Here is a 20743-nt window from a genome sequence, read left to right on the forward strand (position 1 = left end):
GTCATTTTCAGTGTAATAGCTCTTCATATTAATTCTTAAATACTTGTCTGGATTCCTGCAGGCTGAACACTTCCTAAAGGGAAGCAACAGAAGAAAAGTCTCCATGGTGGGAATAAAAAGCTCTCACCAAGTACCTGAAATGGAGAATTATTTCTAGGGAGTGATAGGGGTTTTGAAGGGGTTTGCCTTTCTTCCTTGTTTTTGGCAGTACTGGGGATGGAACCCAGGGATGCTCCCTCCACTGAACTAATCCTCAATCCTTTATATTTTTTATTTTTGGGACAGGGTCTCACTAAGTTGTGCAGGCTGGCCTTGATTGCCCACTTTCTGCCTCCACCCCCCAAGTTGCTGAGATTACAGAAGTGAGCCACTGTACCTGGCATACAGTTGCTCTTCTGATCATTAACTCTGAAGTCATTCTGGAAACAAGAGTAATTGGTGGGCTACTAAAAGGCTTTGCCCCTACTGTAACTGGGTCTGGCTGCCACTGAGGGCAGGGTTACTGCTTTCTTTAGCCCCAGAGAGAAGAGCTGTGCTCTGAGGTATAGGCAAGTCTGGGAGCCAGAGTGTCAGCAGGAATGTCACTCAGAGTCTCCTACAGGGTTAATTTGAAAACTACATCTTCTGAAAATCTTTACAGAGAAAATGATTAAAAAGCAACATGAATTAGTGACTATAAAATAAAACTTCCATTCTTAGTTCACTTCTTCTCCCAGGAAAATTATGACATTAAATCCATACCTCATGCAATGCAAATCAAATGACAGCATGAATTTTAAAACAAAATTATTATGTTCCTCAGGCTCAGTAAGATTTCTCTGAAAAATCGAGATGGAACAAGAACTGGGTGGGTAAACTAAAATCACTGAAATCCCTGGGTTGTCAGTGACGTGTTAAAATTAAGTCTGGTGGCAGGAGCTTACTGCTTAGGCCTACTCTGGGCTCTCCTGGCTGACCTGGAACTAGAACAGGCAAGGGCTGCTTTGGTTACAGAGGCCCATCGAAGTCCCTAAACTTGCCCTTAGAGGGTGTTCCAGCAGGCCTTGTTCTCCTTCTAGGGCTTCCTGAAAACAAGTAGAAAAGACACTAAGGGAATAGGTAGGGCGGGAGTGAGGAAAAGCCTGAAGCCAGGTTACTGTCCTTAACATGACAGAACAGCACATTTCATCGGGAAAACAGCAATGAGCAAGAAGAGAAGTAACTCCACGTGACACAGCTACCAACACCACAGGGCCAGGCACCGCCACTGCTCCCAGGCTGACCTGGTGACATGGTGCAGAGTGCTAGTCCATCAGAGAGCACTCCTTTCTGGAATCCAGGCTACAGAGTGACCCTTTTCTCTGTAGGTGAGAGCCTTACTAAGCAATCGTGGGTGACAGGGACATAGCGTGGGGGTGGGGATGGGAAATGCCATTCAGCAAGAGGACTGTCACTTGCACTGCCTCCGATACTTGCTTCTTTAGTCTGCCCCAAAATATGGAACCCTACAAATCTCTAGGACCAAATTTCTTTTCTATAATTATACATTATTTACACTAACTATAATTTTTTTTCTTTTTTTTTGGGCCTTATACAAACTAGGCAAGTGCTCTGCCCCTGAGCTAAATCCCCAATTTAAACAAGAGGAAACACTCTTTTAATTGTCAAAAGAACCAAATATACATTAAATGCTGTGTAAGTTAACTAGTCTTGAGTGAATTCAAACAATACTTAATATAAAAGTTGTGAGAAAATTGCCCTCTGAAAATATTTTTGTACCTACTGTCAACAATGAGTTTATATACATTAAAAAGTTTACAGCCAGGTATGGTGGTGCATACTTGCAACCCCAGAGCCTCAGGAGGCTGAGGCAGGCGAATCCTATGGTCAAGGCCAGCCTCAGCAACATAGACCCTGTCTCAAAATAAAAAATAAAAAGGGCTGGGGATGTGGCTCGAAGCACCCTGGTACCAAAAAAAAAAAGTTTACGGGGCAGATTTCATATTAAGTGTTCTTACCACAATTAAAAAAAAAAAAATAGTGCTGAAAGAAAGCACTTTTAAAATGAAACTAAATATTAGAAAAAGTAAATGCCAGGCATGGTGGCACATGCCTGTAATCCCAGCAGCTTGGGAGGCTGAGGCAGGAGGATCACAAGTTCAAAGTCAGCCTCAGCAAAAGTGAGGCACTAATAAGCAACTCAGTGAGACCCTGTCTCTAAATAAAATACAAAACAGGGATGGAGATATGGCTCAGGAGTTGAGTGCCCCTGAGTTCAGTCCCTGGTACCTGCCAAAAAAAAAAGCAGGATGGGGGCTGTAGCTTAGTGGTAGAGCGCTTGCCTAGCACGTGTGAGGCACTGGGTTCGATTCTCAGCACCACATAAAAATAAATGAATAAAATAAAGGTACTGTGTCTATCTACAACTAAAAAAGTATTAAAAGAAAAAAAAAAGTAAATGCAAACTTTTCAAGGCTAAAAATGCTAGTGCAGAACAAGCAGCTCTGTCCCAGCTCAGTCTTACTTCCACTCTTGAGCAGTCGCTTTTCCTCTTCCTTTAGCTTATTCTGCATCAGACGGAGAGTATTTTCAGCTTCCTGTGGGAGAGGAAAAACCAGACTGAGAAGCCACGACCCTCTGGTAGACAGTCTTAGTCTTCTTTACTGTGAAGTAAGCTCTGCTAGGTCTGTGACAAAGAACTGGAAAGATCTAAACTAAGGGTGCCTGGGCAAGGGCCCTCCAAACCAGGGGCCCTTCCTCTCTGTGGTCCTCGTACTCCTTCTACTATACCAAGTGATACAACTGCTGCCATCACAGGTGCCATGTGAGCTGGCAGCAGGGATACACAGGCACAAGCCTGCTCACAAAAGGCAGAGGCATCGATGTTATCATTTTTCTGCGTTGGGCTGCCTCCACCACTCATCTTGAGAAATGCTAATGGACAGGTCAGGACATGAAAAGACAGGAGGTAACAGTAGTCTTAGATCCTGGCCCTGATTAAGCCAGGTATGGTGGCACGCACCCATAGTCCTAGCACTTGGGAGACTGAGGTGGGAGACTGGCCTGGGCAACAAAGCCAGACTCCATCTCAAAAAACAAACAAACAACAAACAAAAACTGTGACCCTGATTATTTCAAGAGAGAAAATGGGAGCAGAAGTTAGTTTTCAAACTGTTGTTGTTGATGTTCTAAACATTAAAAATAAAGCACAGCATTTCAGGCATGGGATATTTTGAGGGAACAGATTCCACAACAACAGAAAGCAGGAGCAGACAGCAGAATGGGAGGAGGAGGACTTGCTGGAAGAAGGGGGTGAGGGCATCCTCAAGCAACCTGGGCCACCTACTCTCCTTCTGAGGCATATCCTTCATCAGTATCTTCTCTGAACCCAGGTAAACAAAATGGCCATTAATATTTTTCTTTTTTACTTTTTTGTGATACTAAGTCAAAGTTTATTTTCACAGGGTTTTTATTGTGGTTTCTCAGATAGCCACTGTTTATAATGTCCTAAACTCCAGGGTCTTTTCGTTGTCCTCAGAATGTACCCATTCTATACCCTGTTCCTGGATGGCTGCCCCTCTGCCACACAGCAATGGTGGCAGTGCATTAGTAGAGTCCAAACATGTTGTATACTCCCAGTCAGCAATCCTGGACAACAAAACTGCCTCACCTAATTCACATGCACAAGTCTGTAAATGATTAGCATTCCCCTACTACCAGAAATCATCAGGGAGACTGTAGAAAGGGAGAGTGCAGACCTGTGTTTCACCTTGAACACAGGTTCTAAATGACTATTCTAAGCTTAAACAGATCTATTTCTAAGGGACAAGTCCAATGAAAACATGATCACAGCCTGGCACAGTGGTGTCCTCAGCTACTCGAGAGCCTGAGGCAGGAAGACAGCAAATTCCAGACTGAGCAACTTAGTGAGACCTCGTCTCAAAATAAATTTTAAAAAGGGCTGGGGATTTAGTTTGGTGGTAGAGCGCCAATGGGTTCCGTCGCCACTGCCACACATACATACACAAGAAAAAAAGAAAAAGTGATCACTATGGAGTCTAATTTCCTTTGATAAATTTCACATTTATCAACTTGTGCTGATATCTAAAATACTCTTTCCTATGTAAGACAGCTGTTCAGTTCTGGGTTCCATATAAGGCCCACAGTCAACCAATATAAAGCAGCACCCAATTAGCTATTTTGGGTGGTTCAATTAATCAGGGCTTGAAAAATCTTCAAGTGTACCGAGAGTGTTTAGATCTGTACTCAAGACCACCTGCATAATTTGTGGGAATCAGTGCAAAATAAAATGCATTTCCAAATTATGATGCATTTCAAGATGGTGACAGCAGAGCAAGTGCAGGCCCTGGTAAGCACAGGGCTGTGTGACTGCACAAGTCTCTGTTGCTTCAGTCTGTCCTCCTGACCAAAGGCTGATAACACATCATCAAAAGACTCACACAAGCAACATTTGGACTAGCATTTTTTTCAAAATGGTATCTACAAACTAACATATTCACCAAGCTCAAAACAACACACCAGGAGTGGTCTGCACAGGGAATAGGCCAAAAACTCACTTCAAACCTCTCCTGCTCCATCCTGTGATGATCCTCAAGCTGCTGTTCCAGGTAAGCCAAATTTCGAAATTTTTCTAGATAAACATCATAGTGCTTTTGCAATTCTTCCTCAATCTTCTCATACTCATCCATAAAGGCTGGCCTAAAATGAGCACGTGAAATTAAAAATGAGAAGTTAATCAGTGGTGTGAAATTTTATTCAGCTCCAGACTCCACGATGGCTTTCTTTGGAAAGCTTTAATTACAGAAGGTCCTTTACTTTGATAAGAGCTTAAGACTCCTGTCCTTTTTCTCCCCGCTATGCCCCATGAATGAGCCTTCCTTTCCCTTCTTTTCTGCCGTTCCCTACTTCCCTATTTTCTTTTCTGTAGTACCAGTGATTAAACTCAGAAACCACTGAGCTATATCCTCAGTCCTTTTTTTGAGAATAGGGCCCTGCTAAGTTGCTGAGGCTGGCCTTGAACTTGTGATTTTCCTGCCTCAGACTCCCAAGTATCTGGGATTCAGGTGTGTACTACAGGAGTGCCATGCTGGCTACAAACTTTTTTTAAAAATTTGTTTATTTTTTTCTTTTTTTCCTCTTTTTTAATTTTTTCTTTTCTTTTCCTTTTTTTTGTTTTAATTTTTTTGTTTTTTTCATTCTTTTTTTTCCCTTTTTTAATTTCTTCTAAACTTTTTTTTAAATCATGAATAAGATGTGTTCTTTGTAAAAACTCAAAACATAATCTTTTTTTTTTTTTTTTGGGTGCTGGGGATCGAACCCAGGGCCTTGTGCTTGCAAGGCAAGCACTCTACCAACTGAGCGATCTCCCCAGCCCCTCGAAACATAACCTTGAGTTTACAAAGAACGATGTAAAAATCACTCAAAACCTCATCACTAAGTAAGTGTGACATACATTCTTCTAGACTTTCAGATGCGTACAGATAGGAATGTATTTTAACAAAAATTAAATGTTACCATAAATGATACTTTAATATACTGCTAACTTCAATAAATGAAATATATGCATTATTATCTTGGTTAAATATAATGTTCTACTGTTGGGATGTACCAATGTTTAATTAGTCCTCTAAGGAGGGAAACACAGACTACTGCAAATGAACAGTTTTTAAACAATATAAAACTTTAAGATAAACCATTACATAAAAACCTGTTTCAAGCACAGTATGGTGGCGTATGCCTATAAGCCCAGCAGCTCCAGAGCCTAAGGCAGGAGGCTCACAAGTCTGAGGCCAGCCTTAGTAACTTACCGAGACTCTGTCTTGAATAAGAAAGAAAAAGGGCTAGGGGTATAGCTCAGCGGTAAAGAACCAAAGTTGTTTTTTTTTTTTTTTTTTTTTTTTTTTAATACACACCACACATACTACTGGGGATAGATGTAGCTTAGTGGTAGCATTGTGTGCTTAGGAAGCATGAGGCCCCGAGTTTAATTCCTAGCACCAATAATAATAATATACATGTACACAAATACATGATATATACACCCACAAACTAAAAATAACAATCTCTTAAAATAAAACACATAAACACGTCTACTAAAGGATATGGGCTCAGCAGAATGACTTTATGCCTTAAGGCAGAATTTGATAATGAGACCAAGTGAGCTGGTGGCGCTAGTTCAGGAGTGGAAGGAGTACTGTCCTTGCTGGGCAGTGCCACACGGCTCAAGCACTTGCTCTCTGCTGCCACCAAGAGCTGCTCCCCAGGCAGTGCAGAGCAATGGCCGGGAGGGAAGGAGGGTTGGGACAAGCGAAGCAAGGACAGCGGCAGCTCCAAGAACACAGGATGCACTGACACAGCAGCTGTCCCGTGCTCTCCACCCTGCTCCCCAGAAACGTGCTCCAGTGAGATTGAATCAGAAGACAGGGCAAGCAGCTGACAGGCAAGGAATCATCCAGGTCTAAAAAGTCTACTCAAATTGAGAGGTGGGAGCATGTTGTTTCCACCTAACTTAAAGTAAGGTCTTAGGAGACCACCATTTGGATTTACCTGCTCTGCCTCACGATCCAAGCCATCAACATTTAAAGAGCAGCTCAGGAACTAAGCCATCTCTTAGACACTGAGACGTGGGTGCAGCAGGCGGCTGGCCAGGTGGGCCACAGTGCCCCAAAGGGGGTTCTGCTTGCTGCTTGAGGAGTTAAAGCCACTTAACTCTCAGCCTTTGTTCTAACTTTACAAGACAACTTCTACTCACTCTTCCACTCACTGAAGTGTTCATACCTACCTGACACTTTGCAGAGTCTGTAGTCGCTTTCGATTTCTTTCCAGTTCTAATTTTCTCTTTTCAATTTTGGCTTCTAAATTAGCTTCATCGGAGGCCACATTATTGAGCAAGTCTTTAGTCTTCTGAACCTGTGCCTACGTTTAATAGGAAATGAGACAAACACCAGTGAGGACCACCATGCCAACTCTTTGAAGATGGCAACTTCTCAAATCTTCAGACACAGCAAATCACACTGAACAAACAAAAGAGCAAACAACAGCCACTCCCCCAAGCAATGACTCACTTCACCAACTATTTCCAGGGAGAACGAAGCACAGATCCAGAAAAAATTCTTATTTCAACAGTACTGGGGATTGAACTTGGGGTACTCTACCACTGAGCTAACATTTCCAGTCCTTTTTTAAATTTTTCATTTTGAGACAGTGTCTAAGTTGCTCAGACTGACCTCAAACTTGTTATCCTCCTGCCTCAGGTTCCTGAGCAGCTGGGATTACAGGCGTGTGCTACTATGTCCAGTAAAAATTATTATTTTCATGAAAAGTGGGTTTTTCTGCCCAGGAAAATAAATGAAGATGAAGAGAAGTGTCCTAATCAAGGACCTATCCAGCCTGCCTGGTTAGAACTAGCACTTGCACTGTGGGCTTACCTTCCAACACTGGTCTGCTCCCCTGGTGACAAATATCTACTTAAAGAACACACACTCCAAAGTATGACTCTACTCTGGAGGGGACGAAAAGAAACATGAGTTGGCCCCAGCCCTAACTGACTGCCTGCTGGGATGGAGAAAGGTCTTTTTTCCTCTTGATGGTAACAGAAGCTTGACTATAGACTAAAAATAACAGAAAAACCACTGTGTTGGTGGAATCAGCACAAAAGCAGCTTGAGCCGGTAACCCCAACACACCTGTAACCCAGTAGCTTGGGAGTCTGAGGAAGAAGAATTACAAGTTCAAAGTCAGCCTCAGCAAAAACAAGGCGCTAAGCAACTCAGTGAGATCCTGTCTCTAAATAAAATACAATATACGTCTGGGGATGTGGCTCAGTGGTCAAGTTCCCCTGAATTCAATCCTAGAACCCCAAAACAAAACAAAAGAGCAGTTTGACCTCCATGGAAGCACTGGCCGTGCTGTTGTGTTTCACCCTTTGGAAGGGACCTGTGCAGAATGGGACAGAGGCCCTGGGAGGTGAGGCTGAGGAGGAGAGGAAGGGGTGAAGACCACTGATGACAGCCACAGATCCTCCTATGCTCTGGCTTGAAGCAAGTCCTGTGAGGGCAACTGCCCAGTGCTCATATCTGTGTTGTCTGGGAAGCTGGCCAGTAGGTGCCTCATGGCTCAGAATGCCAGTGAGCTACAACAGGAATCCAGAAGCAACTGGGCTGTGTGTGGACCCCCTCCTCACTGCTGTGACTGCACAACCCTCAATTAAGATTCTGAAGGTGAGGTAGGGTTCCCCTTCAGTAAGTCTCCATGTCAGTGCCCCTCAAAGGTTTCCTGACGGGTTACCCACAGGCCTCTGAAAAGCTGTGGAGTTCACCTGAGAAGCCCAGATATTTTCAATGATTCTCAGAGACAGTAAGTACATTTTTGGAAGCAACCACAGTTAATTGTCAATAAATTTATGGTTTAACTTGGTCTAATTACATTAACCACTTCTAAGATGCTTTCAGAAAAAAAAAAAAAAAATCACTAATGAGGGCTGGGGTTGTGGCTAAGTGGTAGAGCACTTGCCTAGAATGTGTGAGGCACTGAGTTTGATTCTCAGCACCACATACAAATAAAAAAAGGTTCATCAACAATAAAATATTTTTAAAAATCACTAATGATGAATGAATCACAAACGTTTTAAACACTCAAGTAGAAACGTGAGTCTGCTCTAGCCAGGGGAAAGGTGGGTCCTTCCTGAACAACTCAACTGGTTATCAACCACTCTCTGAATCAGTCAGACTAAAGCCTAGTGAATTTTTCTGACCTCAGAAATGAAAACTATCATTTAAAGGTATCTGTTCCTCAAATATGAAAGATCAACGTTCTATAAACACAATTTTTGTTTTCTGAAATATGTGGTCTTTACTTCATATCCCCTTTTAATTACCCACGCTGTTGTTTTGGTTCAGTCCTCCTTTGGAAGGGATCTATTTTTAACGTATGAGAACTAAAGGCACATTCATGCCACACAGGGTTGCCAAGCATGAGGATGAATTTAAAATTTTTTAAATTTAGAAAGTCACAAACTCACAGAAAAGCTGGTGTATAATACAAGCATTTTTTTTCCACCCAGGGGAGAGTGAGCTGCTGCCCTGACGTCCCACCACTCCTACAGACAGGGACTTACTTTCTCCTCTATAAGCACGATGCGGTCAGCACAGTAGACACAAGCACAAGCCCAAGCCAGCTCAGTCTCCCGTCATCCGGGTAGTCTCCCCACCACCACCAGCAGCCAGCAGCCCCATGGCACCCAGCTGTCTTTTCTCTGAGGAATCCTCAGTCTGGAATGCTATACAGCTCTCTGTGACTCTCTGGTTTTATCAGTTTTGAGGGGTACAGGCCAGCTCATATATGAAATGCCCCCCAGTCTGTTTGATCAGATTCCAATTATGCATCCTTGGCAGGGAACTGCAGAAAGGTTTGCATGCTATCAGGCATCACGGTTTCGATCTGTTTCACTGTGGTGATGTTCACTTTGATCACTTCATTAAGGGGATGCCAGGCTTCTAAGAAGGTACTCTTCTCCTCTTTGTAATTAATAAGTATTTTGTTAGGAGCTACTTTGAACACTTATTTCTTATGTCAGTAAGAACTTGTGGTTGTCTATATCATTCAAATGCACTGTAAAATGAATTACTATAATTTACTTTGATGCTTACACTGTCTCTGGTTTGGTCAGCAAAAAAGACCACTGAGCTGGCACTATGGCTTTTTAACAGATCCCTGTCCGTCTTTTGAACACTTTCTTACCTTGACACGCAAGCTTGTACTCTCCTGCCCCAGTTCTGGAATCGGTCACGTTCCCAAAGAGCCCTGTCTCCCTTCAGTGGAGAATGGTATGTAGAAACCAAGATGCAGTTGCTGGCTGTGCTCAGGGCTCAGAAATGTGTGAGTGTGGGTGTGTTTATGTGTATGCATGTAATGACATACATACACATACATTCCCCCATATGTATATCAAAACTTATTCCTATATTATCAATACATATACCAAATATCATGCCTTTAAACAACACTTCCAATTTCAGGGTTCATTCTAACTTTCTCTCCACATTTATAACTGTTTTCTCCAATGGTGAGGAACTTGTGTTCTGTTATCCTTAATATATTGACTTATCTGGTTGATTTGCCTGTGAAAACCAATCTCCCAATCCTACTGCCACACCCTTCTCACCCAAGGAAGCTCAGACTTTCTTCTCTGGGCTGCACAGGGTGTATTACTGTTTAATGACAAGAATTATTAAAAAAGAAATCTTGGGCTGGGGTTGTGGCTCAGTGGTAGCACGCCTGCCTGGCACATGTAAGCCCTGGGTTCGATCCTCAGTAACACATAAAAATAAAATAAAGGGGACTGGGGATATAGCTCAGTTGGTAGAGTGCTTGCCTTGCAAGCACAAGGCCCTAGGTTCAAATCCCCAGCACCACAAAAAAAAATAAAAATAAAATAAAGGTATTGTGTCTGCCTACGACTAAAAATATATTTAAAAAATAAAATAAAATGCAGGATTTAAAAAAAAAAAGAAAGAAACCTGACTTTTATAATTCTGTACAACTCAGGGCCAAGTCTGGTTTTATGCCTACTCCTAATTTAAATATGGCCCCCTGCCTGTGTTTCCTGAATAAAACAAATCACTAATGATGGCTGAATACCTAGTATGCACAAAGGCTACTCTTAACATCTACTGCTGTAATTTAGGTTCATGAGAACCCCATGTAGTTGGTACTGTTGTGTTCCCCATTCTACACATGAAAAAATTGTGGACAGAAGTTAATTCGCAGCAGGATGCATACCCAAGCACTCTGAGCTCAGAGTTCCCCTGATTAGTCTTCCAACTGAATGCTCTAGATGAGAGAAGCAAATAAAGTTGATGGTGGGTGAGCAGTAAAAGACAGTGATCATTCTATTTCTTACAGTGCTATTTAGAAATAAGAGAGCCTAGAGAAGGGCTGCAGTGTGGCTCAGGTGGAGTGGTAGCATGTGTATGGCTCTGGGTTCTATATCAGCACAAGGGAAGGGGTATGTTGGGGAGGGGAAAACCAGGAAATTATTTAAATGCCCAGCAGTAAGGAATTGATTAAATAAAATAAAGCATTATTTACTAAACCACTAAAGAATTTAAAATTGCTATATTATTAAAACTGATGAATTTTTTAAAAAATGCTTTTTAGTTGTAGATGGACACAATACCTTTATTTTATTTACTTATTTTTATGTGGTGCTGAGGCTCCAACCCAGTGTTTCACACATGCTAGGCAAGTGCTCTATCACTGAGCTACAACACCAGCCCAAACTGATAAATTTTTATTAACAGAAGAAATTGTTCTTATGCATAATGAGGAGAAAAACAACAGCAGTCTGTAACCTAAGGTTCCTATAATACCCTCTAAATTCCTCTGAAATATCCATTACAGGCGTAGTTTGTTCTGTCTTGTGCAGGCAGGAATACGTATTTTTGAGTTCCAGGCATAAAAACATTAAATAAAAGCACATTAATCTTACCAAAATCTCTTTTATTGCGATTCTCATTACTTTTTCAGTTTCATTTATTTCCAGAGGTCTGGCGATGGCTTCTGTTCTCAGTTCCTAAGAGAATAAAATCATTTACATATATATATTTTCAGAAAAGGAATATTCAAAACCAGTGTTCCTAGATCTAGATCTGGCTTATGAATTAATTCTCAAAAGTTTCGTTACAGGGGCTAGGGGCACAGCTTGATGATGGTGGAGCATGTGCTTAGCATGGGTACAATCCCCAGCACCAAAAGAAAAAAAAAGTTTCATGATAATGTAGATTTCTGATGTAAAAAGACCTCTGCCATCACCTACAAATGTTTTCTGATACCTACCTGGTCTCTTCCCAGAGTTCAAGATTTTCCTCTTCAGTTCGAGGCCCAACATGCCCCTAACTCCATGTGCAAACCTGAACTTAGCATCTGTTACCTTTTTTCTCAAATTTACTTTATTCTGTTTACTTCATTTGCATTCTGTTCAGGTGAGCCCCAAACTAAGCACAGCATAACTTACGTCTGAATTTCTGCTGTAATCTTTTTTATGATTAAGTCCTTCTAAGTTGCCTATTACTGACAAAAGCAGATGAGAATGGTCACGTTGGCCCTGCCTCTAGTATTAATCATAAACCAATCAAGGGGGCATTTGTGACTATCTGGGAACTTTGGAACCAGGGAATTTTAATATGGATGTAGTTATAAGCTTGACTAGAGACAATGTTTGTCTCACTCCTGAGAATCCTATTGAAATTCTAACCCACAGGGTAATGGTGTAAGGAGATGATATCTTTAGTAAGAGTTAGATCACAAGGGTGATGACCTCATGAAGGACTTAGCACCCTTATGAGAGAGACCTGGAGTGCTCCCTCAGCCAGGTGAAGACATAGCAATAAAGTATCACCTAGAAGGAAGAGGCCCTTACTGGACACCAAATACACCAGTACTTAGATCTAGGAATTTCCAGTTTCCAGAATTGTGAGAAATAAATTTCCATTGTTTTCAAACTACCGAGTCCATCATATTTTGTTGTGGTAGCCCAAGTGGACTAAGACACAGCACCTGGAACACCTACCAGGCTCTACCTTGCGCTTCTGTTACTCTTGTGCACTTCATCTCCCCCACTGGTGGGAAGCAGTATAAAGCAGTGTAAAGGATCACGGCTTCCTTAAGGAGGCAGAGCTCGATGCTGTTGTGCCTGTGGCTGGCACTGGCTCTCAATAAAAGTTTACTGAGTGTGTAAACTTGGTAAACTTCTTCCTCGGAGCATGACTGTACACACATTTGGTGGGGGGCACTGGGGATTGAACCCAGGGGTGCTCTACCACTGGGCTACCTCCCCAGTCCTTTTTATTTTTTACTTTCAGACAGGGTCTAAGTAAGTTTCCCAGGCTAGCCTAGAACTTGGGATCTTCCTCCCAATAGGAGTGCTTACAGGTGTGCACCACTGTGCCTGGCTTGTATACCACTTTAGAGGAGCACTATATTCAGATCCCATAGTTTCCTTGGGAACAGTTCAGTCACTGATTATTGATTATTCCCTATAGGACAGTGCTGAAAGAGTGCCTGGTAGATGCTGGTGAAGGCTTACAATGAAATTCACTTCCAGTTTGTTCCTAGGTCACAGTGAAAAACAAGGGGGAAAATACCTTTACACTACAGCAGCAATGTCAGAACACAGGCAAGGCAGTAAGACAGAGGGGTTGAGGCTGGCATACCTGATAGAAAGCCAGGACATGAAATTCATTTACTCTAAAAACACTAGATTGGACATGTATGCTTCAAATGTCATCAATCCTTACAGGTAAGGATTCAACTCTACTTCATTTCTTCTTCAAACCAAGGTTTCCCCAACTCTGCTGCTTGCTGGAACAGCCTGGAGAACTTTAAGCCCTGATGCCTGGTTCTTAGCCCCTGAAACACTAACTCAATGGTATCAGGACAACCTGGATGTTCAGTGGAGTCTAAGGTTCAGTAAAGTTTAGTAACCACATTCTTCACAACAGATAACCTTGGCTGGCACCAGCTGGAATAAAGGACTGCAAGTAAGTTTCAAAAGTAACATCCATTCCAACTGCTTGGGAATGACTGCCTAGATCACTGGTCCTAAACTTCGCTCTATGTTAGAATCATCGGGAAGACTTTCAAAACTCAATACTTAAATTTCGTAACAATGTCATCAGAATGAAAGCCTGGCTTCAGGAATTCGTAAAGATTCCCCAAGTGAGGCCACCAGGGCAACGTCTGGGAGCCACAGGCTGAGGTGAGCATGGCTGAGAATTCTGAGGCTGAGCTCATGGGGAAAAGAGCACTAAGATCTGCAAGGTTAGGCATAGGCACAAGGACAATCCCAGCCACATGCCAATATTTGCCACCCCTAAATTAGAAGCTCAAAATATTAAAACCAGTGGATCTCTGACCAGTAGAAGAAGAAAAGGACCTAACATTCTTTTTTTTTGGGTGCTGGGGATTGAACCCAGGGCCTTGTGCTTATAAGGCAAGCACTCTACCGACTGAGCTATCTCCCCAGCCCCAGGACCTAACATTCTACATCACTTTCCACACATTATCTCATTCAATCAGGTAGAGTTTGATAAAATCAGAAGAAAAAGCAAGATGCAGAATTGAAAAAGAAAATCTGTGTTCTTTCTCTGAACACCTCTTACCCTTAATTCGACCTCCCTGCCCAGCAAGTCATATAGTGATGCTCCTTTGGAGGTGATTTCAGAAGCAAGTTGCCTGGCTGCTTTTAAATCTGCAATCTGGAAGGTAAATATCAGAAGCAGGAATTTCAGTTTTTAATGAGCATTCAGTAGCCAGTCGCTAACCATCAACTGTCACCTTCAGGACGGACATGTATTTTAGTAGTTCCACATTCACATGCTGCAGGACATCTGCTTGGGAAACATTGACCTAAGTACAAATGAGACCAATTCCAGGATACCTGGTATCTCCAAAAACCAAATGTCAAGTCAATTTGAATCCACAATCAGGAGATAAAGGAAGAAGAAACCTGACATGCTTCCTGTATGGAAAGGTCACAATGAGTCCACTGATAGCAGTGGGTGACCAAAGAGACAATCTTAGAGACATCTGCCTACTGCAGCATCCTGTCCACCCTACCGTCTCCTCATTCTCTGCCTCAGACTTTCCTCCACAGGGTTGCTGTAAGACTCAGGTGAGTAACATCCACTAAGTACTCACAACAGTTTCTAGCTCCCACAAGTGGGGGCTACTGCCAGGAAGACAATGCCAGCGACTATGATGCCGATTTCACAACCAGGCTTCTTAGGGTATGCGTGCTCCCCTCTTTCTTGAGCGTGTGATATTTCCCAGAATCTAAACATAAACATTTACCTGCTAGCTCATTCTCCCTCTCTCCAGAACAAAGAATCCCCAACTTCTCTTTTATTTTCAACACACTAGCAAGAGTCTGGGGACGTGGCCTGCTCCAGCACTAGCTTCTCCTTCAGGATACTCATTCCCCAGTTCCAGCTGCTTTTCCTACCTGACTGACAGCAAGTTTCTAACTTGCTTTGCAGGATTCTCATCTTCTCCATCTCTTGACAGTGATATATGCCAAAGTTTAGTCTCTGGATGTTTCCTCTCCTACCGGCACTTCTAACCCTGTGACTTTAATCCCACCTATGTGTTCCTAACCCCCTGCTCCAACCTCATACACCAACTATCTGCTCAGCTTATCCACCTGGACATCCAAGGCACATCACAAATGTAACAGGTTCAGAATCAAACTCATCTTCCCCACCATACCTATGCCCTTTCAGACTCTTCTCTACTTTAGTTAATGGCAACTTCATCCTTCCAGGCGCTCAGACCAACTTTGGAGCTGTAATGTCTAGTACTATAACTGTTAGCCACATATGGTCACTTTCACATTTAAATGACTTAAAAATAAAGTACAATTTAGAGTTCAGCTCCTCAGCTGTGCTAGTCAATGTCTCCTGCAGAATATAGCACAGATGCAGACCAACAGCAGAGCAAGTCTGACAGTATGGTGCTACTTCAGGATCTTCCTAGTATCATCTCACCTACCTCAATCCATAGTCAGTTCCATAAAATCTACCTTCAAACTATGACTCCACCTCTAGCCACTCCTCTTTATCAGGGTCAGGCTCCTGGCTAAAAACCAATGTGTGAAACTAATAATAAATAAAATTAGAAAGCAAATAAGCAAAAAACAATATGTAATTTTTCAGGCCTGACCATGGTAATCACAAGGCTTTCCCTGGCAAGCCTCACAAAGGAAAGCTGTCCTGGTCCTGACGTGGGGCACAACTGATGCACTGGCCTCTGAAGACCCAAGCCCCTGGCCCAGCTATGCTCTAATCTGCGTTCCCAGCCTAGCTGCTTTCACTTTAGTCTCCTCATCTGAGCCTTGGGCCAAAGCCTCTTCAGGTGCCTCTCCTGGGGTATGGGGCTCAAAGACACCTTCCCCATGCTACCAGTATCTAGTATTTTTCCACTTCTCGACCTCTCCCCACCCCACTGCAGGGTCCATAAAACTGGAAGAGCCTTTTGTTGGGATGTCTGGCCCTTGACTGGTAGGTATATCGTTCTATGGGGAAAATGGAACAGGGGCAGTCATCCCTTCCCCTGATTTTAGAGTCTTCTTAGACCACCACAGTTGCTGATTAACTTCTACACTCGACTCTCACTTCGGCTGGTGGCTATGCAGCAGCCAGAAGGATCCTTCACATATATAAGCATATACATCTCTGCTCAAAATACCATCATTTTCCAGCTCAAGTAAAAAAATCAAAGGTTTTATTTCCTGGGACCAGAGGGCTACTCCTCCTGGCTCTCGCCAGACACTCCTTGCTCTTCCTCAAACACACAAAGCACATTGTCACCTCAGGACACACGTAACCACCCCCACTTATATGGCTGCTCCTTCCCTCTCTCAGATCTCCAAAGCCACCCAACCCATGAGGCCTCCCTGGTCACAGTAGGAAAATACCTTCCAGCACTCTCCATCCCTGATCCTGCTTTGTTATTCTCCATGGTGGTCACCTTTAACATTGAGGTTCATAGTTGACGCCCTCAACCAAGCAGCAGGAACACAGGATGTTGCCCTCTTTGTTCACACCCATATTCCCAGCACTTGAACACTTCCTATTAAATATGAGGCTTTCAATAAAAAGTCAAATTAATTTACTGTGACTTTGCTTTTATCCCAATGCTGATGAGTACAAAACTGGCCAAGTGCCTTTGGTCAAGCAGGAAAGAAAGTGGTGGTGCTGTGTCACGCATACCCCACTCCCAAGACCAAGAAATAAGCACTACCTCAGTCCTTACCTTGGAGCCGAGATCAAATTTGAATTTGCTGACATCTTCCTCTCCTACTTTAGAGCTCTCCATCCCTTTGGTTTTCATAGCATTATAAAGGACAGATGTGACCTTCAGCAGTTCTTTCACTGCATACCCATCTGCCTGGTAAAGCTTCTTAGTATTGAGTTTTATATGTGCCTTTGTGGCCTATTAAAAAAAAAAAAAAAAAAAGTTAAGGTCCTTTCCAAGTAATGTCTACACCAAATCTTATGCAGGTAATGCCTCTGTTGACAACTGGGAGACAATCTTAGTACTCTGAGTAAAACTTCTAAGTGACTCATGCTCTGTGAGCAGGTATATAAATTGATACAATCTTGACAGACAGCAATTTGATAAGATACCAAAATTACGCATGCACATATCTTTTGGCCCAGCAGTTCCATTATTAAGAACTTACTCTAGGGATATACTCACACACCAAATGATATGCATAGGGTATTCTTGCAGCATTGCTTCCAAGAGCAAAAAGTTGGAAGCAACCTAAATATTTATCTACATAAATTATATCAATAATGGTATATCCATGCAAAAAAATACCACTCAAGTGTAAGAGAGAATGAGAAAATTCTGTATATATCTGGAAAGTTCTCCAAAATATACCATTAAGTGAAGACAGCAAGATACCAAACAGGGGCATATAGTATATTACCACATGGTAAAAGGAAGAAAAATAATAATACATATCATTTGCTTGAATATACATAAAAAAACTGTAGAAGAAATTTAAAATAGTGGTCACAGGGAATACAACTGGGACCATGCTGACAGGGTAAAAAAGTCATTTTATTCTATGTAATTTCATGATTTTTAGCATTTCTGAACCATGAAATACATTACCAACTCAAAGCTCAGTGGTAGACCCTATGCTTAACATGTGGCAGACCCTAGATTTGATCCCCAGTAACAAACTAATTAAATTAAAAAGTTAAAAAACCCAAAAATCTTAATAATTAATTAAAAAAACAAAAAGCTTCACCATGAAATGGCTCCACAGAACCCTGGCAATGGAATGATTTTAGAAAGTAAACTCAATTACTTGGTTTGAAGCAAATCTAACCAGAATTCACTCCTAATTTATTTAATTTCACAACTCCACAAAATAACTGTGAACTAACCATGAACTGGGCAATGGCCTTAATGAAGAAAACTCGGTCTTGTTCAGTGTCAACATCAGAAGGGATGTCAGTCTGAGGCTCGTATCTATGACACAGAACAAACATGTTGGTCCAACAGAAGGCCCTCAAGAGAAAGCGGGTAACTAAGAGGACAGTGAATCTCCAAGTCCCCAGATAAGGTCATATGGTTAAGAAAAACTTCAAAAGCAACACAAAATACCTAGCGGGTAGGCTGGGGTTGAGCACTTGCCTAGTCCATGTGAGGCACTGGGTTCGATCCTTAGCACCACATAAAAATAAATAAAATAAAGGTATTGTGTCCACTTACAACTAAAAAATATTTTAAAACATATACCTAGGGAGCAAATCCCCACCTAACAACACATTTAACTGATATAAAAATTAAACATGGGGGGGCTGGGGTTGTGGCTCAGTGGTAGAGCACTTGCCTCATACCTGTGAGGCACTGGGTTCGATCCTCAGCACCACATGAAAATAAATAAAGATATTATGTCCATCTGCAACTAAAAATATATATTAAAAAAATTAAACATGGGGTTCAGCTTACAAAATTAAATCTATGTCAGATCTCAACATTTGATGAAAATAATCAGAACGGTGACTCTGGCTAACAGCCCATAATCCTGACCATATTTATTAGGACTAAACAGTTCACTTGGAGAAGCAGCAGAGTTGCTGAAGTTACTTTCACTGAGTTACTGAAAATTCACCAGGGCCAGCACACTGCAGCCCTCAACCTGTTTTTCTACAGCTTGTAAGCTAAGGATGTGTTTTACAGTTTAAAAATTCAACAAAAAAAGAATATATATTCTCTATGTAGAGAGAAGATATATGTGTAAACATACATAACTATACACATCCTTTATAAAAGAGAGCTTACGTAACCTGTATTTACTATCTGGCCTTTAGCACAAAAGGTCACCTACCATCAATCATAGATTTTTTACACACAGAGAAACAAGCTACTCCTAATCCAGTACACTCCAAGTATGCAGGGAAACCCCTGGCATTCTGTTGTGAAGGGATGAAGAGGAGCCTGCCCCAGTGCCTTACTGAGCAACATTCCCTTCCCAGAGCGTTCTTTGAATTCAGCTAGTTCTCAACAGGTCACAAACTGATCTCCAAACTCAAATTGCACTAAACTCTTTTTCAGCATCACAACAGTATCCTATTTCCAGTTGGCTTATTAATAAAATCTAGCCTTCATCCTTAGATTTCAATAAAGTGTGGTCCTAACCTTTTCACAAGCCAGAGCAGCACTTCAGATACAAGCCCGAAGTTGGGTGTACGGAAATTTTCCATAGAAATGTGCCGTGGGTATCCCAGGGCTCTCATCATCTCTGTGAAATCTGTCCAAGGAAAAAAATAGTTCAGTTAGTTCATCAAATGGCAATATTATTTCTGGTTTCCCTTCTTACTCTCAATCTAACAGCTTTAGGGGCTATCTAGCAACTCGTAAGAGGGAAAGAAAAAGGAGACAAAATTGAAAATACCTAATCTGTTACCTAAAAAACACCTACTTAAATTCAATGGGAGAAGTAGTTGCTATATGGGAAAATGGGGTTTAGGAATTAGCTGTGGCTTTCTCTTTGACATCTCTTTACCACTCAAAATAAGAAACACTTGGCCTTATAAAATGTCACAGGGAAAGACTATTTTAAAATGTCAACAACAGTTATTTCTTGGGGGTAGGATAGGGTAAGGTTCATGTTTCTGAGTTGTCTTTTTGTGTATGAATATACAGGACCTTAACACAAATTTTAAAGATTAATTGCTTTGGCTGGGCACTATGGCACATGCCTGTAATTCCAGTGGTTTGGGAGACTGAGGCAGGAGGATCACAAGTTCAAAGCCAGCCTCAGCAAAAGCAAGGCACTAAGTAACTCAGTGAGAACCTGTCTCTAAATAAAATACAAAAGAGGGCTGGGGATGTGGCTCAGTGGTTGAGTGCCCCTGAGTTTAATCCCCAGGGTACCAAAAAAAAAAAAGAAAAGAAAAGATTAATCAGACAGCGGTTCAATGATAGAGCAAGCAATGTTTAGATTATCAAACGGATTAAGAAATAGTTAATACTAATACTTGTTGATACTGTAGGTTGGGAATGCATCAGGAAAAATCATAGTGCTTGAAAGAAAGCAAGATTTGGAAACACACATAGCACTTTTTTGAGTTTCCATGGTGAGCCAAGACCAATCTTCCATGTGCTTCCAGGCTATGTAACATTTGTCCTCATTCTTCCTGAAGAGGGAAGTTCCACATGTCCCACTGACATCCACAAATAACCTACCTGGGCATTGAGAGTCAGGTCTGCTTCCACCAGATAGTGGAAGACAAGGTGTGAGCACAGGGAAAAGAAGTCACTTTGTGACAGTTTTTTGGGAAATATGAATAGACAGAAAATGAAGTCGCAGCTTCCTCATCACAAACATTGCCTAAATATTTCTTCTTGCTAAGTAGTACTAGTGGTGGTCAAATTCTGTTAATTTTGCATTTTTCTTGTTGGATGGGGACTAACTTGGGTGAGATTTTACCAAACACTGCACAATTACACAAATTCAGAGTTTTATTTTGAATTCCTCTCTTTTTTACACTTTCCCCTGCACTTCTCCATTCAATGTCCCCTGGAAAAGTGGTGGCTCAATCAAAAAGTATGTGGTAGGAGATACCTGTCTTTACCATGCAGTCACCAGGGACTCTCATTCCAGAAGATATGATCCTACAATGCTAAGAGCTACATCAATGAAATGTGACGTGTCTTCCTGTATA

The 20743-nt window shown here is 41.9% G+C and overlaps 1 protein-coding gene across 3 annotated transcripts in view; it reads right to left on the minus strand.

Moving 5' to 3' along the window:
• LOC124969909 (clusterin-associated protein 1) overlaps nt 1–20743 on the minus strand; it is a 60539-nt gene that overhangs the window by 7077 nt on the left and 32719 nt on the right. For all 3 annotated transcript variants that reach the window (XM_047532918.1, XM_047532920.1, XM_047532919.1), the window contains 8 exons: nt 19215–19326; nt 17957–18041; nt 16809–16988; nt 14159–14254; nt 11488–11571; nt 6782–6915; nt 4557–4698; nt 2504–2576 (listed from right to left, as the gene is read on the minus strand). In XM_047532918.1, coding sequence (XP_047388874.1) covers nt 2504–2576; nt 4557–4698; nt 6782–6915; nt 11488–11571; nt 14159–14254; nt 16809–16988; nt 17957–18041; nt 19215–19326 — 906 coding nt within the window. The remainder of the gene's footprint in view (nt 1–2503; nt 2577–4556; nt 4699–6781; nt 6916–11487; nt 11572–14158; nt 14255–16808; nt 16989–17956; nt 18042–19214; nt 19327–20743) is intronic.

The sequence above is a fragment of the Sciurus carolinensis genome, chromosome 18 (genome assembly GCF_902686445.1).
Source record: "Sciurus carolinensis chromosome 18, mSciCar1.2, whole genome shotgun sequence".
Classification (NCBI taxonomy): Eukaryota; Metazoa; Chordata; class Mammalia; order Rodentia; family Sciuridae; genus Sciurus; species Sciurus carolinensis.